The sequence below is a fragment of the Haemorhous mexicanus genome, chromosome 23 (genome assembly GCF_027477595.1).
Source record: "Haemorhous mexicanus isolate bHaeMex1 chromosome 23, bHaeMex1.pri, whole genome shotgun sequence".
NCBI classification, from domain to species: Eukaryota; Metazoa; Chordata; class Aves; order Passeriformes; family Fringillidae; genus Haemorhous; species Haemorhous mexicanus.
This window is the reverse complement of record NC_082363.1, coordinates 7,452,905-7,470,270: the sequence shown is the minus strand read 5'-3', so window position 1 is coordinate 7,470,270 and position 17,366 is coordinate 7,452,905. Positions and strand designations below refer to the sequence as shown.

Here is a 17,366-nt window from a genome sequence, read left to right as displayed (position 1 = left end):
GCGGGTCTAAGGGCACTTGCAATGCCTCGGGAAGGTCAGTCCAGCTGACTTCCTTTGCTCTTTATTAGACTTTAAGCCTATCCCGAGGGGATGTTCTCAGGAAGCAAAGAAAAATGTGCCCAGAAGGTACATCAGGCACAGGCTGGCAGGGCAGGGCGAGGCAGGGCTGGAGGAGCACAAACTTCACTGGTCTGTGAGCAATAAAATGGCTTTGTTGGGGCAGTCAGGGTGAACTGGGCACTGCCACATCCTCACAGATGGAGCACAGAATGGCTTGGCTTGCTGGGACCTGAGAGCTCAACCCATCCCAGCCCTGACACGGGCAGGGACTGCTTCCACTCTCCCAGAACACTGGGAAGAGTCTGTGCTCCTGCTGGCACACGGCTGTGGGGTGTCACAGCCCAACTTTTCCACACTGGGAAAAGTCTGTGCTCATGCTGGCACACTGGTGTGAGGTGTCACAGTCACCATTAGTGATGGAAGTGAATAACCATCACATTTCCTTCTCCCCCCCAGGAAATGGGATGGTTATTCACTTCAAAATCAGAGTGAGTGTTTATTGCGTTTGCAATTAACCTTTCCCTAGAACTATTACAAACACACACATTTGTTCCAGCCTTCCTCTTTCCAGGTTTACTCGTTATTCCCACACCCTCTCAGTCTCCTTGGGACCACCCAGGCCCAGCCCTGCCTCTCTCCTCACCAGGGAGATGCTCCAGCCCCAATTTTCGGCCAACACCGGACCCTCTCCAACAGCTCCTTGCCTTTCTTGCACTGAAGAGCCCAGAACTGGGCACAATTGTGAGGAAAGGCTGAGGGAACTGGGATTGTTCTGCCTGGAGAGAAGCTCTGGGGCAGCCTCCTCATGGCCTTCGGTGTCTGAGGGGAACTCAGACAGGTGGGGAGGGACTGCCTACAAGGGCGAGTAGTGACAGCACAAGGGGAATGGGCTCAACCTGACAGAGGGCAGGTCTAGCTTGGAGATGAGGAACGAATTCCCTGTGAGGGTGCTGTGGCTCTGGCACAGGGCACTCTGGATGGAGGATAACTCTGAAAGCGTGCAAGGCACGGATGGACGGGGCTTGGAGCAAGCTGGGGCAGTGGTAGATGTGGCTGCCCACGGCAGGGCTTGGACCCGGCTGATGCCATGCCCAGTGTCCGTGCCCAGCCATGCCGCTCCTCACGCCATGCCGGCGGCTCAAGGCTCCCCCCGCGCTCCGCTCCACATGGTCCCGCCCGCTCCCCCCGCCCGCATGCGCCGCGCCGGCCCCGCCCCCTCGCACGGGGATTTTCCACGAGGCCCCGGCCCGGCCGCACGTAGCGCACGCACGCGAGCCCGCCGCTGGCGCGAGGCGGCCGCAGCCAATCAGACCGCAGCGGGGGACGGCGCTGGCCAATGGGCGCGGGCGGGGGGCGGGCCCTGTGCGCGAGGGCGGCTATAGCCGGGCGGGCACGGAGCCGTTGGGTCTCAGTCAGAGCCGGGGCGGCGACAGCGGAGCGGCTGCGGAGCGGGGCTGCCGGTACAGCGGTGAGTGCGGCGGCCGCAGCGCCCCGCTCAGCGCCCCGCGGGCCCAGAGGCCGCGGTTCCCTTCTCCGGGTAACTGCCGCGGAGCCCCGGCAGTGCCCGTGGCAAACGGCCGGGCCGAGGCTCGGTGGTCCCCGGAGGGTGCAGGCCGCTGTGTGTTACCGCAGCAGCGGCCGGGAAGGGAGGGCCTGCGGCGGCCTGAACCCCGGCAGTGTGCCGGTGTGGGGGTTAAAAACGGGGGGTATGGTGCCTCCGGGCGGGGGAAGAAACGGGGGGATGTGGTGGGTCAAGGCATCCTCAAACGCAGAGTTTAACCTCTTTCTTTTAATCATTAACAGTCGCTCTCTCGGATTGCCTGTGGGGATTTGGACCTTCCCCTCTTTAGTTGATGTCCTTCAGCTTCCCATCTCAAATATTTAATGTTTGCTAGCACTGCATCTGTGCCTGAGGTCTCTTAGTGGTGTTTAAGTGCTGGTTATCCCAAGGCAGCGCTGGTGGGGAGATGCATGTGCAGGTGTGGATGAGGAGCTGCTGTTAACCATCTTGCCTCGTGCAGGGCTGCCAGAGAGGATCCTGGGCTCTCCTGCTCCGTTACTTGCCTGCTGAGTCACAGGGTAGGGCCACGGCTTGCCGAGCCGGGCAGGAAGTACTGAAGTTTGTCATGCAAACCCACAGGGGATGAGCCAATGCAGTTTCAGGCCTCCATCTTACTAAACACAGAGAGAGAAAGTGGTTGAACGTGTCTGTGATTTGCTCCCTGCCAGGCATCCTTTAGAACCCGTTGGATCATGTTGTAGAGGTGCATTAATACCCCGTGGAGTGCAGAGGAGCAGGGATGGAATGCTAACATTTGTCCAGTTTCTAGGAGTGCTTTGGCAGGGGAATTAATACGTTGGGATCTGATAGAGTGCACTCAAAGGTCTCGGCTTTTTTCAGAGCACTGGTGGTATGAGAGTTAGGGTCATGAGGACCTTTAAGTGTCAAGAGAGGCTTCCACTGATAAATGTGGCAGGCCTGTAATAGGACACTCACTGGGGCAGTTATTTCTATGGCTAAACTTTAATGTTGCTTTTTAAATCTCCATTCAGATGCTTGCAGTGCTCAGCCTTAACCCCGTATTTATTTTAGAGAAGTGTGGCTGCAAGATAGCTCACAAGGGCAGGGTTGGCTGTAAAAAAAAAAATCTTTTGATTTAATTGAAATAATTTTCAGTTGGAGTAATCTCCAGTTGAGAGTACTGCATTCCCTGTGCAGGGTCAGATGAGGAGTAAGTGGTGATTTCTTAGGCTTGAGCTGGTAGTGAAGAAGGTCCTCGGAGCTGGCAGGGGTTGTAACTTACTCTTGGAGTAGGTGCTCCTGGGCAGGCCAGGCAAGCTGGAGTGTGTGGCTTCCCCTGAAGGGAGACAGTGACCTTGTCAGCAGATTATGCTGCAAAAAAAGGTTTAAGGCAGTGTGCTCGTTAAATACCACCGGGGTGTTTGCGAGTTTGGCAGAGGACAAAGGTCTGAGCAGGCAGTGCTGCTGTGACCTCTGCCTTCAGGCAGCATTTCTGTGGTTAGAGCCGGGCACACGAGGGCTGACCCTTGTGTTCTAGGTGAGTTGACTGATTCGATTGAGGCGGAATACATCGTGGTGAGCTAAACAGCATCGGTTTTAGCCTATAGCTCAAAGGGAGAGTTGTTTCTTGAGCACAGGAGTGGGGAGCTTGCAAAAGGAGCAGCAAGGATTTCTGGGGTGATGCAGTGCTGTGAAATGCCTCTTTCTGCAGAGAAGGGAGGGACTTGTGGTCCTTTGTCAAGGGGGCTTGAGTAATGTCTGACCTGGCAGCCATTCCCAGTGGAAGTTCTTGCAGTGTGTGTTCCTGAAGGTCAGCAAACAGCTGCAGCACTGCACTGAGGGGTCTTTGGAACTGGCTCTGCTTTTAAAGAATGAGCCACCTCAAGTTCTGTGGCAAAGCCAAGGTTCTAAAAATGAAAGTAAGGTTTAGCAGGTGCCAGCCTGATAAACTCTGAAAGCCCTTTGTGGATAAGTGGGCATTCTTCCTGTTAGCCATTGCTCAGTGCATCTGCAGAGAGCTGAGTGTTCGTGTGGGTGGGACTGATAAGCAGAGACTTGTAGGGATTTATTTCTAGCTTGTGTGTTCCCTGATTGAAGCTAGGTAGTGGCAGCATGAAGGTCAGCTTGAAGAAGCTGTCTTGTTTCATATTTTAGTCATATCGTGTGTCAGTGTGGGGGTCTGACTGAAATCTTAGACAGCATGCAGGGGCAGGACAGCTGGAAGGGACACGGGGAGGCAAAGGCTGCCTGTGCCTTTGACCTGGGGAGGGCAGAGTTTGCTGTGGGGGAGGAAGGAGTGTGTGCAGCCACCCCCCACAGACTGTGAACCAGCAGCAGCATTTCTAAGGTCATGTTTTTCTAACTTTGCAGTAACTGTGGAAGGATTCATGACCATTTCTGTAAACAGGGTTGCCACCCACATTGGCTTGCCAAAAAACCAGCTTCCAGATAGTTCTGCTTCTGAGGCTGAGCTTTCTTGTGTGCAGATGGGCTGGGTTTGGTGCCAGTTGATGGCTTAGAGGCATGTGTATGACTTGATTTTTAAAATGTAGCTGGGCTTACATAAGAATTCCCTTACTGCAGTTTTCTGAAGTGGATAAATGTGAGAAAGGAGAAAGGAAGTATTCAAAAGACATGGGGGATTTTTATTCCGTTTAAGATGAAAAGTTAAGAGGAAAAACTATTTCTGTAAATGCTCAGCAGGGTGTAACTATTAATGCAAGTTTTTAATGAGAGCTGTGGCTGCTTCTCTTTCGTCATTGGTTCTGTTTGGCTCTGAGCAGCTGCTGTGCATACTGAGAGCACTCTGTGCACACTGAGAGCTATTGCACTCGGGTCTCTTAGCAAAAAGAACTCTTAACTGATAGTGGAGAGTTGCTGTTTTGGGAGCTCTTTGCTGCTCTGATGTGGTGAGGTGAAGTTCCTTTAGATTTGTCATCTGCTGCTCTGTCTAGGGTCTGATGATACTGCAGTTCAAGCCATTTGGAAACATCAAGAGATTGTCCCTTGCACATAAGGAAGTGTTTTTTTTTGTTAATAATAAAGTCACGGGACACTGGAAGAACTTGCCCAGAGAAGCTGTGGCTGCCCCATCCCTGAGAATCTTCCAGGCCAGGCTGGATGAGGCTCATCCATCAGCCTGCTCTGGTGGCAAGTGTCACTGCTCATGGCAGGGCGTGGGGTGGCTTGAGCTTTATGGTCCCTTCCAACCCAAACCATTCAGTGAGTAATTGTAAGCTCCTTTTTTCAGGTACTAAAGATGTCTATCACCAAGATCCATGCCCGTGAAATCTTTGACTCCCGTGGCAATCCCACTGTTGAGGTAGACCTCTACACCAACAAAGGTGAGTCCTCAGCTGCAGGTGCTCATCCCTGGCTTACAGCTGATAGAACTCGAGGCAGGCAGAAGTATACAGCCAGTTCTGTTCTAGCAGTGGCACTGTGCTGACTTCTTCCTCCACGCATAAAACTTGCTGGAACTTGCAGAAAAAGCCTCTGCCTCATTCTGTGGGATGAGTTTGCTGAGCTCGAGTTCCTGGCCTGGGCAGTGCAGGGTTTTGTGGAGGGTGCTTCTTACAGCCTAAACTGTGGGAGAGCTGTTCCAAACCTGGCCTCCTTCCCCTGCCCCAGCATAAACTGGGATAGCACCTGGAAACTGTTCTTGAGCAGCTGCTAATGGCCCTGGTTGTCAGTGCTCCCCACACTCTGTATGAGTACACTTGAAGTTTAATTCTTAATTTGTCTGCAGTGGCTTTCTGTAATGACACAGTCTTCTGAGGCACAGTTGAATTTTGGGTAATGGTTTCTCCTCTGCCTAAGTACTCAGGCATGACTAAAGAACATGCCTAATTGGGCTTTCACATGTAACATCTTATATTTTTAATTATTGTAGGACTTTCCCTTGGTTTGTTAGTTGTTCATCCCACATCTGATAGGATCTGACAAAAGCATTGTGCAGACTCATACCAATGTGATTTGGTGGAATGAGCAAACACAATGGCTGTAATACACTGACTAAAGAGCTGATCTTTCTGCCTCAAAAGATTAATGCAGTCATTTAATGAGACTGCCCCCACTAAGCTCTGTGATTTAGTGGGATAAGGGAAAGACTGGAGGCTGAAGTTGCCATCTTGAACCCCAGGCAGAGCAGGCTCCAGTGTGCAGATTTGCTCCAAGTTCAGCATCCTTGGCTGAAGGAATGAGCTGTCTGGGTGGCTCTGCTGTTGCCAGAAGAGCTCAGAACTCCTGGTAACAAAATAGGTCTCCTAATTGTCCCTTTTATGCCATATCCTAGAAGAATTTAAGAGCTTGCCTTGCCTGAGCTCAAAAGCAGATGCAGTGAATGAAGCTATCCTTTTTGGAAGGGGAATGGATGCCTTCCTTAACTCTTGAAATGCCAGTGGAAGAGGAGTCAGTTTGCTATTGATCAGTGAGTGTGAGGGAGATGCTGATAAATTGGTGATGCTGTAAATGAGCAGAAAGCCCTTGTGGGATCACTGTGTATGTGAGCAGAGGTGTGGTTTGGAGCCTCCCTCTCCAGCTGCAGGGCTGGCATGGTGTCTGGCTGGGGGATGTTGAGTGTGCTTGAGTGTGCCAAGGTGTTTTTTCCTGTTGTGACCAGGTCTGTTCAGAGCTGCTGTTCCCAGCGGTGCCTCAACTGGGATCTATGAGGCTCTGGAGCTCCGTGACAATGACAAGACACGCTACATGGGCAAAGGTAAAGCTGGGCCTGGGCACCCACAGTGCCCTGGGATGGGCCACTGCCACTGCTGGGCTCCTGTCCCACTCTCTGTGTGCTGCACAAGGCCTGGCAGCTGGGCAGGGACAGACAGGGAGCGACAGCAGCTCCTGGCAGGCGTGGGCTGTGAGCTGGCCCGAGGCAAAGCAGAGGGGGCTGGGTTGGTTTCCTGGCCATGACCTGGAGGGTGACTGCCTCCAGCAGTGCAGCTGCCTCGTGCTGCAGGGCAGGGCACCTGCGTGGGTGGGTGTGGAGCTGGGCACACCCAGCCAGGTGACAGTGTCTCTGGTACAGTGTCCAGGTGTGCTGTTACCCTGCTCCTCTTGCACTGTGTGTTGGTGCGTGGCAGAATGCTTTACCAGTGTTGTAAGGGCATCTAAACTGCCAGCTCCAAAAGCCTCAGTCATCCTTCAGTTAGTCACAAGGTCTTTTCATAGATCAAGTTTTCCCAGAGCCCTTAAATCTGTCAGCTCTGAGACTGCAGACCCCTTAGATCTCCCAGCATGTTAAATCCTGAACCTGAGGTTTTATGCCAGCTCTGTGCACTGTGAATGTGCAGCTCTGCTGACCTGCCAGTCAGGTGAAAGAAGCTGAAATACCTTTTGCCCATTAAGAAAACAATTAAAGTGGATAGCTGAATTGAACTTGGAGAGCCTTGTCTTAGGAGATTCATGGCTGTTAATGCCTTAACAGAGAATAAATGCCTGGATGACTGAATATCCCAAAAACCTGAGGCTCTTATGCTGTTTAACCTGGGCACTTTTTCTTGCAAAGAATAAATGTGTATTTACCTCACTGTGCTAAATGTGTGTGTGCTTAGACCTGTTAAGTCTGATCCTATGGGCAGTTCTTAATGGCATTTAATTAGACTGTGGTTAACAGGCTGTAGCTGAAGGGCTTTGTCAGCTGGGAAATAACAGGAGTTATGAAAAAATAATTATCAAGTGGGAAGAGTTGCAGATAGCTGTTAGGCCTTTTGTAATAGAAGTCTGCAGACTTAGACCATTTGGAAAAGCAATTAATATTGTTTAGGATGCAGTCAGATAGCATTCATCATCCTGAAGCTTAGATTTTTGGAAGTCTTTAAACACTGCACAGTAAATAAGGTGACGCTACAGCAGTGTTACAAAATAGTGTCAGGCAGTGAAGTGCCTGAGCTGCTGCCTGTGTAACTGCTGGGGAGACCTTTTCTCTCCTGGATTCTGTGAGTTGGTAGGAGAGCCCATCCTGAAACCTTCCCTAAATGCTGTTGTTCAGGACCTTGAGGTTTGTGCTGGCAGAGTTACAGCGACCTGGCTGTGGAGCCCAGACAGAGCCTTGCACAGCTTCCTCTGCTCTTTGAGCCCTTTGTCTCTGGTCCTCTGCTCAGTGCCAGACTCCTGCTGCCTGATTGTGTCCTCTGCTGCATTCCTGTGGGTTGGCTGAGAGTCTTCCCCTGTGCCTTGACTCAGCTGTCCGTTTCGCTTCTGTCAGGTGTCTCCAGAGCTGTTAAATATGTTAACGAGTTCCTGGCCACGGCACTGTGCACACAGGTAATGGATGTGCTCCCAGTGCAGCCCTGGCACTTGGATGAGTCTCTCCAGTGCATGGCCTGGCAGACTAACTGGCATTCCTGGACAAGTCCTAGCCAATGCATCCTTCATGCGCCTCCCAGTCCAGCCAGGGGCCTCTCTGTTCACACCTGGCCATAAGCTCGGCTTGGACTGGGGCTGGGGCAGCATGAGGTGGTTTTCCTGGATGTTCCTGAGATCCCCTACTAATCCCTGCATAACCTGTGTGTTGATCAGTGTCTGATTTGCTTGTTCCTTCCAGGTGTCTCAAAAGCTGTTGAGCACGTCAATAAAACGATTGCACCTGCACTGATTAGCAAGGTAGGAGCAATCTGTCTTCTCTTAACATCTCCTACAGCCAGGCAGTGTCCAAACCATCCTCTGGTGGGGTGTCACCTGGGGGGTGTCAGCCTGTGTGTTGGAGTGCATGTGAACAAACTGACCACAGCAATGGTTTTAATTAATTTACTCAATGAGTGCACATCTAACACGGAACAGAGCCTTCTCCAGCAGCCTGGTGTTGTGGTGTGCAGAAACACTTCAGCCCCTGGGAGCTGCAGTGCTGCAGCTAGGATACAAGCTGATACATGCTTCCAAGAGTGCCTGAATGATGAGGAGGGGCTAGGTTTTATCCAAGCAGGGTGGTTGGAAGGGAATCTGAGAGCATCTAGAAAAGTCTGTTTGAATGAGATTCCTTTGTGCTTTGCGGGCACCAGGCCCGGCCTACAAAGGCTGGTGCAGAACTGATAGTGGGTGAAGTGATGGCACACCAGCTCAGCTGTCAGCCCTGGGCTGCTGCTGTGTGACAGTGACAGGAGTTGGGCTGGTCAGCTCGTGGTAGGAGCCGTTGGGAAGTGTTGGTGCCTGCCAGGGGTGTCAGTGCCGTGGTGGGAGGTGAGGGTTTGGGAGCCTGTGCTTGGTGTCAAACAACATTTTGGTTGCTTCCCTCTGCAGAATGTGAACGTTGTGGAACAAGAAAAGATTGACAAGCTGATGCTGGAAATGGATGGGACAGAGAACAAATGTGAGTGGGCTTTGTGTTCCACTGAGGGGTGAAAAGATGGGTCAATAGAACCAACAGCCAGTGTATGGACTTGTGCTGTGCACTGCCATAATTCAAACCATGGGCTGGTATTGCTGAGTCTCTTTTTATAAAGACTTCTCTAATCAATTTCTTCCTATTTCAGCCAAATTTGGTGCTAATGCCATCCTGGGTGTGTCTCTGGCTGTGTGCAAAGCTGGTGCTGCTGAGAAGGGTGTTCCCCTGTACCGTCACATTGCCGACCTTGCTGGAAATCCAGAAGTCATTCTCCCAGTTCCTGTAAGTCCCTGGGTGGGGCAGGCCTTGGTTTGATTTAGCCTGGTGCTCCTCAGTCAAGCTCTAGAGAAGGAGGAGTGTGAGTGTAAGGGCTGTTAGCCTGTTCCAACCTGGCTTTTCCTGCTTCCTCCAAGGCTTTCAACGTGATCAACGGGGGCTCCCACGCTGGCAACAAGCTGGCCATGCAGGAGTTCATGATCCTGCCCGTGGGGGCAGACAGCTTCAAGGACGCCATGCGTGTCGGGGCAGAGGTCTACCACAACCTCAAGAACGTCATCAAGGAGAAGTATGGCAAGGATGCCACCAACGTGGGGGATGAGGGTGGCTTTGCCCCCAACATCCTGGAAAACAAAGAAGGTGAGAATGAGCCGAGTGTGGGAGGAGGTGTAACTGGCTGGAGAATGAACTGATAGGCTGCCCAGTATAATGACAGGCAGGATCAATAGGCTCAGAGGTAGAACTTCCTGCTTTGTCTTTACTCTTTCTTACCCTGGCAGACATCCTAGGATGCTCAACTGATGTGGTTAGGTATTCCCTTGGATATCAGTTTATGCAGTTGGACAGGATGGTTTTTACTTCAATGCCTCATCGCTCTCATTCCTGTAGCAGCTTAAGGGAACCTTGTTCCCCTCCAGTTGAAAAGGGGTGTGGGAACTTCTGTGCTCTGCAGGTGCTCCAGAAGTCAACAGTCAGATATCAGTGGAGTTGTTTTTCTGCAGACAAAGAGGGAAAACAGTTGGTGCCCTGCCTGGTTGTGTGTGGGAGGGCACGAAGGCTTGCCTGGGAAGCTGAGGCAGTTGCTGCTTCCATGGCCAAACAGTTCTGTTCAGGAACCTGTGGAAGAGACAATTTGTCTGTGGGAAGCAAAATACCTGTTCTACAAACAGTGTACCAGAGGAGCTTTCTGTGCCCCCCCAGAAATGGAGCTGCTCACAAGGCAGTAGGACATGGGCTCAGTTCAGTTGCTTTTTACTTCACCGTTGGTTGTGTTATTGTGTAAGGGACTGGTGACCTGCACTGCCTTTTGTTGAAGATACTGAGACAGCACCAGCAGCTGTGCCATTTCTGAGTCCCAGTGTCACATGCGGCTCTGCTGGGCCTGTGCCCTTGCAGACATCAGTGAAGATGACCTTGAATGACAATTACATTCCAAGGAATTTTTGTTGCTGGCTGCAGCTGCTTTTGCAGTTTGTGCTACATTAGCATCTTGCACAACACAACCAAACCCACACAAAAAGAACCCAAACAGAAAACCAACCCAACAACAAAAGAAAATACTTGATCTAAGCTTCCTGCTGCAAACAGAGCCCAGCTGATCCCAGCTGCTCCCCTGTAACCCAGGGTCATTGGGACTCTGCCAACAGCAGCACACTGGGCAGCCTCCAGAGACTTCTGCTGAGTGCTTCTGTCCCCTCTTGTGCAGGTAAATGTGCACGTGGAGGGCAGGTGGGTGCCAGCAGGGTCTCCTGTGCAGAGGCAGGCTCTGTCTCCCTGCTCTCAGGGTTTGGATGCTCACCACTTGCATGGTCACCACCTGCTCTGGAGCTAAAAGGGATTAGAGTGCAGGCACTGCTTCCTGCCCACATGCATAAAGTTGAAAGAGGATGTGGAATCATCTAGTATTAAGCTTTCTGGGCTGACATGTAGTCCTGCCTGAAGAGATTAGGAATCCCATAATGGTGTCTCAAGGGTATTACAAGCTAAAAGCAGTATTAAAGTAATATCTTGTTCCAGTCAGTTCAGAAGTGGGAGAATTTAAGAACCCTTTCCTTTGGGCTGTCTGAAGGGCTGAGGGAGGGGGTTTGCCAAGGGAGTGTGCTGCTGTTGGGCAGTGGGGAGCTTTGGCTGGGGTGCCTGCAGGCCCTCAGGAGCTGCTGTCTGTGTTGCAGCTCTGGAGCTGCTGAAGACAGCCATTGCCAAGGCTGGCTACACTGACAAGGTGGTCATTGGCATGGACGTGGCTGCCTCAGAGTTCTACCGAGATGGCAAGTACGACCTGGACTTCAAATCCCCTGATGACCCCAGCAGATACATCACTCCTGACCAGCTGGCTGACCTGTACAAGGGCTTTGTCAAGAACTACCCTGGTAAGTTGCTCGTCAGTGAGAAGCACAGTGCTAGTGGTGAGTCGGGGTTGATTGCTGAAGGAGGCAGTTGGTGTGCAGCCCCTCTTACAGGAGAGATTGAGAGCTCCTGCCTTACTCAGCCTCTCGGGTCTCAGCAGTGTTCTGGGAAGTGGTAGCACTTGTCTGCAGCACTTGGGTGCCACTCATCCAAAGCAGACCTTTGTGCTGGCATTGTCCTAAAGCTGCTGTGTCCCTCTGCAGTGGTGTCCATTGAAGACCCCTTTGACCAGGATGACTGGGGTGCCTGGAAGAAGTTCACTGGCAGTGTCAACATCCAGGTGGTTGGTGATGATCTGACAGTGACCAACCCAAAGAGAATTGCCAAGGCTGTGGAAGAGAAGGCCTGCAACTGCCTCCTCCTCAAAGTCAACCAGATTGGCTCCGTGACAGAGTCCCTGCAGGCGTAAGTTCTGCCCTCTGGGCCGGGCCAGGCTGGGGCTGGCTGTACCTGGGGGACATGGGTGTACAGAGTCCTGTGCTGCCCCTTGGCTGCTGGGCACAGGGCATGCTATGAGCTGCTTCTCTTGATCTCTTGCAGCTGCAAGCTGGCCCAGTCCAATGGCTGGGGTGTGATGGTGAGCCACCGCTCTGGAGAGACAGAAGACACCTTCATTGCTGACCTGGTAGTGGGTCTCTGCACTGGCCAGGTTGGTGTCTGCAGCTGCTGCAGTCTGGCTGCTTGCTTGATGGGATAACTTGGGGTGAAGCCAAAGCCATGGTGTACTGCACTGCCTCCAGGGGTGCAGATTTGCTGCCTCTGTTTGCAGGGAGCTGATTTGTTAATGGAGTGTGACAAGGGAACACCTTATCTTTTGCAAACTCACCTTTAATCAGCAGTGTCAAAGGTCTTGGCTCCAGTGGCTGTACTGGGGTTTCCTGCTCCTGCAGTTGATAGCAAATACACAACCTCCACTGCTCCCAAGACCTGTTGTGTTTGCTTGGCTAGACACTGAGCCTGATGCCCAAGCACAGCTTGTGATAATGCTCATTGCCCTGAGCAAGTTTTGTGTTGGCACTTGGAGTTCTTCCCTAACTTTGTGATTTCCCTCAGATCAAAACCGGTGCCCCGTGCCGATCCGAGCGTCTGGCCAAGTACAACCAGCTGCTGAGGTGAGCCTGGGGCTGGGAGAGGGCACTCAAACACCTGCAGCACCTGGCAGAGGTGCCCGTGGGCACAGCTGGCTGTAGGCTGAGGAGGAGCTGGGTGGGTGAGGTCCAGAACAGGTCGCACCAAACACCCTGGGATGCTGGACTCAGACACTGTCCTCTGTGCACGAGGCAGTTCTCCTGGCAAGCACCTCAAACATTGGGGCTGAGTTGTGTCAGATGTGTGGCACTGCCCCACTGTGCAGGGGCTTGGTGGGACCTGCCTTGTAGCACCTCCAGGACCAGGTGTTCAGTGTGAGGCCTGTGCCTGTGCCGGGGTTCTCTGCTGGCTGCTGACACCCTGTGCTCTCTGTCCTTCGTCAGAATTGAGGAGGAGCTCGGCAGCAAGGCTCGCTTTGCTGGGAGGAACTTCAGGAACCCTCGTGTCAACTAAGTGTGGAAGAGTCCCCTCTGTTCTGGTTCAGCACTAGATATTGACTTAGATCACAAGTACCTGTACTAGAAAGATAAGGGCAGCTGAAGGAAAAGACCAGTCTGCAGGTCCTCTTATCCTCTAGATGATCCCTTCACCCAGTGTTTTCACCAACTCTGGTCTGTTAATTGTAACGCTCTGCTGCTTCTGTAGAACAGTCCCGGGGTGTTCTGTGTATTTAACACCCTTGGGGTCATGACATTGTGGTTCTGGGCATAAACACTTTAGTTCCCTTCTCTGTCTCATCTTCAGCGTTTGGAGCCGTGTGATTTGCAGTGCAGCAAGAGGTACCTGCAGACAGAGACAGTAGTGTTTTTACATGTGATAAATAAAAGCATCAAACAACCCAACAATGTGTGTGGCTTGGAAGTATTTGGAGGAGTGTGGGGAGCAGGGATTCCCACCTTTGCATCATGGAGTCAGGGAATGGTTTATGGTAGAAGGGGCCTTGAGGCTCATCTTGCCCTTTTTCCTGGGGTTTGGCAAGAGTTCTTGGGGTATCTGTGGTGGTGCTGTTACTGTGTGGGCACTGTCACAGGGAGCAGAGTTGTGACCTCAGTCCTGTCCCAGACAAGAAAAAACAAATTATTACACAAGTGAGCGAGAGGATGTCTGAGCCGGTTCTTGCTTTTTTCTGTAGTGGCAGATTAGTCAGAAAATCATTAATTTCCGAGTCTGTTAATGAGTCCTGCGGTGCCCGGTGCTGCCCCCCGGTGGGCGCGCCATGCCTTGCACCGCACTCGCACAAACCAATTCTTTTATTTGAGGGTTTTAAATCCTCCCTGTGGGCATGGCACAGCCAGCGCTGCTGCAGGGCACGTGTCACCAGCTACCTTAAAGAACATTCTCAGTTCTGGAGTGGCAGTAACAGGGAAACAACCTTCCCTGGGCACCTGGCAGCTGTGTTTCCTTAGCAGCTTTATCTCCTTTGTCAGGCTGCTCTTAAGAAGAGCTTTGCTATAAATACCAAATTTACCAGCCCCAGCTCAGCCCCAGCCCAGGGCCTTCTCTCTCCCTCATTTGTCCTTCCCCCAGGCCTTGCTCTGAGCTGGTTGCACTCTGTGGCAAATTTGAAGCCCACTGCACTTTTCACACTTAGCTGATCTCTGAATTAGACCTGTTAAATGAATAAACCAGCTAATTACACACAAATCCTATCAGGGGATTTTTCTTCTCTCAAAGAGGCAGCTTCTACTATCTGCAGAACGCTTCAGGAAGCTTTTTGGCAGAGCTGTGTTCAGGAGCACGAGTAGGGCTGTTCCTCACCTGGCACTTCGGTAAGTGAAGCCAAATGCTCAGCTCCCTTACCCGGGCCTCTATTTCCACCTGGTGCTTTTCTTTTAACAAGGATCAGAAAGCAAAAGGAGCTGGAGAATCAGGTCACTGGTTGCCATGAATGGAGCAAAGCCCGAAGGGCAGTGGGGCTGTGATGGAATGAGTGGCACGAGCAGGGCCTGGCTCTGCAGCCACATCAGCGTGGGGGAGAGCCAGGCTGGAATCCTGCTCTGCTCAGAGCACGAGTTCAGTCCCAGCTCTGACAAAAGCCCCTTCCACTAACACTGCAAATGGAGCCGGGCATGAATTCATTATCGTTCCCACCTTGTCAGAGCAAGGCGGAGAGAACACTCACAGGTCAATTACCAGGTGTGTGCTGCCTTAAAATAACCGGGAAATGGCAGGGCTGGAACATTGCTCGGGCTGTACGGCCGAGCTGGAGTCAGCTGCCACTGAACCGTGTGTTCCTCCTGCTCTGTGAATCAATCCTGCCGTGTCAGATGCTGTGCTCACCTGTCCCATCAAACCCCTCACAGAAAGCTTTCAAGTTCAATCTCAGAGAGTATTTGGGCCAGAGCAGCAAGGTGCTTCCAGCTGCAGCGGATTCAGGCTCTCCCTAATGAGGCTGCGGCGTTGAAAGGAGTCCCTTGCAAAGGAAGAAAAGAGCCCCGAGAGGGGAAGTGCTGGAGCGTGGGGCTGGGGTTTGGAGATAAGGATTTTAAGCGTGTTAGAGAAAAGTGAATGATTGGGAGCGCTGTGTGTGTTTGGAGTGAGGGGAATCAGTGAATAGGGAACAAGATTTGATTGCTGAAAATCAAGACCTAAACCTGCAGTGCTGGAGGGGGGAGCTGTGTCTGCTCCTTAATCAGGGCTCAGCTCCTGCTGCACAGCTCCTCACCTTTCCCTGCTGTCCCCACGGAGTTGGACTCGAAAGGCTGTGCTTTATAACAGAGAGCAAATGTGGCACAGCCAGTGGCTTTATTACTGCAATAATTTGCAGGGATGGCACTCCTTGGAGCAGAGGAGGCATCAGCTTAGCAAACACGAGCTGGGAGGCTGCTCTGAGAGTAGCAGCCGGGCTTAAAAGCAGAGCTGTGGTGACTGATGGGCAGAGGGGAGAGGCAGGAGGTGCTCTGGGAGCTGTTCAGGAGCAGGATTTACAATGGAGTGATGCAAAGGAGTGCAGTGGGAAAGCTCTCCCATTACCCCTGGCTGTTTCTAGGTGTGTAGGGGTGCCTCTTCTGCCTTGTAGCCCAGCCTGCTCTTAGCACTGACTTCCTCTTGTTGGATTCTAGGCCTGCTCCAGGCCCTGTCCCGATGAGTTTGCTCTGGCAGGAAGGAATGTTGCCATCCCTCAGTGATCTTGAGAAACCTGATGATTCAGCATTTGGCTTTCCTGCCAGACATGAGCCCCTGGTGCGAGTGAGGACATCACTCCTGACCTTCCCTCAGCAGCAGAGGCTGGGGCTGAGCTCTGCCAGGACACCCAGGGTGGCTGTGCCACTGGGACAGGGCTCAGAGCCAGCCCTGCCTGCCCCCAGCAGCTCTGGGGCTGTGGCAGCACTGAGAGCTGTGCCAGGCACCAGCCCAGGCCCAGCACTCCCTTGGAGAGCTTTGATTGCTGCTCATTTGTGTGGCAGGGTGAAATGATTTCCCTGCAGATAGGAGCTGTGGGTGGGTGTGAGAATGCAGGAGCCTCCTCTGAGCACCTGGGAACGGGGCCTCTCCCTGCAGCTGCTCCTGGGTCACCAGGCTGGGGCTGGGGCTGGAGCCCAGGTCTGGCCCTTTCTGCAGGGAAAAAGTCCCAGAGGGAGCCAGGTGCCATCAGCTCTGGTGCACTTGGTATGCACTTTGTGCTCCATGGAGAGACACCCTCAGAGACTGGAAGTGCAGGCTGGGGAAAAGGGGAATGAGGAGAAGAAATAAAGCCAAACCAGCTGCAGACCCCAGTTCTGCTAGGAAGGCCTGGAGGCAAAAAAAAAGGAGGAAAAAAACCCCACAAAAAACAACAAGGAAGAGAACTGAGGAATGGAGGAAGAAAAGGGGTTGAATAAAGAACTCAGATGATAAAAATGACAGATACAAAATAAACCATAAGGAAGAAAATAATTACAGTGCCCAGATGACTTCCTTGTGCCTCACTGGAAGTGAGTGTGTGGTGAAATCTCAGGCCTGAAGCAGGAGGCACAGGCACAGCTCTGTCTGGAACCACGCAGGTTTGATCATCCAGGTGCCAGTAACAGGCTTCAGTTACAGGAGAGAGGAGGAATGCAGGCGAATTCTGCAAAAGAAACCCCTTGGACAGAGGCCAGGCAAGCTGACACGGTGCTGACAGCAGTGTCTGCAGGAGCATCCAGGGCCAGCCTGGCTCTGCAGCCCCAGGCCAGCCCCAGTCAGTGTCCCCCTGGCCAGCCCCAGTCAGTGTCCCCCAGGTCAGTGTCCCCCAGGCCAGCCCCAGTCAGTGTCCCCCTGGCCAGCCCCAGGTCAGTGTCCCCCAGGTCAGTGTCCCCCAGGCCAGCCCTGGGTCAGTGTCCCCCTGGCCAGCCCTGGGTCTGTGTCCCCCTGCTGATGGGGCTGGCAGCAGCCACGGGGGCTGGGGGTGCCTGTGAGGGGCACAGGGTGTGGGATCCCCTTGGAAAAGGAGCCAGGAAAGCTCCTGGGCTGGAGCAGCCCCAGGGCAGGGCACCTGCTCCCCAGGAGATGGAAAGGGCAGAGCCTCAGCCCTGAGCCTGTCCTCAGCCCCTGAGCAGGAGAGGTGGGTGCCTCTAGGACAGGTGGGTGCCTCCAGCAGGGCAGGCAGGTCTGGGGTGCTGAACAAAGCCTGGTGTGCTCTTCTTGCCCAGCTGCTGGGGGTGAAGGGTGTTAGGAACAAGGCTCTCCAGTGGAGAGAGGCCCACGGGGTGTGAGCCCTGCTCAGCCCCAGCCACGCACCCAGACCTCGGCTCTGCTGTGTCATTTCCCTGCTGCTCACTTGTCTCACCTGTCCCCAGGCACGGGTGACACTTCCCAGGGCGCTGGGGAGGATTCCTCAGTCGGTTTTGTACAGTGCTTTGAAGATAACAAGTGCTGAAGGGAAAAAAGAGATGGTGCTTGAAATGGAAATGTTCCCATTGCTGCAGCTCTGTTTTCTCTCCCTTCAGAAAAGTCCATTCAGAGGTGCCATCAAAGGCAGCAGCGTTGCAACAGCAGGGAAAGAGC

The 17,366-nt window shown here is 52.9% G+C and overlaps 1 protein-coding gene across 1 annotated transcript; it reads left to right on the top strand.

Moving 5' to 3' along the window:
- The first annotated feature begins 1,405 nt into the window (after positions 1–1,405).
- ENO1 (enolase 1) lies at positions 1,406–13,246 on the top strand. The gene is made up of 12 exons (XM_059866482.1): positions 1,406–1,528; positions 4,833–4,926; positions 6,204–6,299; positions 8,133–8,191; positions 8,825–8,894; positions 9,058–9,191; positions 9,323–9,545; positions 11,078–11,275; positions 11,516–11,717; positions 11,853–11,961; positions 12,366–12,424; positions 12,785–13,246. The coding sequence occupies exons 2-12, from the start codon at positions 4,842–4,844 to the stop codon at positions 12,852–12,854; spliced, it is 1,305 nt and encodes a 434-aa protein (XP_059722465.1). The 5' UTR covers positions 1,406–1,528; positions 4,833–4,841; the 3' UTR covers positions 12,855–13,246.
- The last annotated feature ends 4,120 nt before the right edge of the window (positions 13,247–17,366 follow it).

Bases quoted from the DNA above. Each gene is read 5' to 3' on its own strand.
- ENO1 (XM_059866482.1), top strand. From the start codon at position 4,842: ATGTCTATCACCAAGATCCATGCCCGTGAAATCTTTGACTCCCGTGGC. The intron at 4,927-6,203 runs GTGAGTCCTCAG...TGTTGTGACCAG, and splicing joins AGACCTCTACACCAACAAAG to GTCTGTTCAGAGCTGCTGTT. The intron at 9,192-9,322 runs GTAAGTCCCTGG...GCTTCCTCCAAG, and splicing joins AAGTCATTCTCCCAGTTCCT to GCTTTCAACGTGATCAACGG.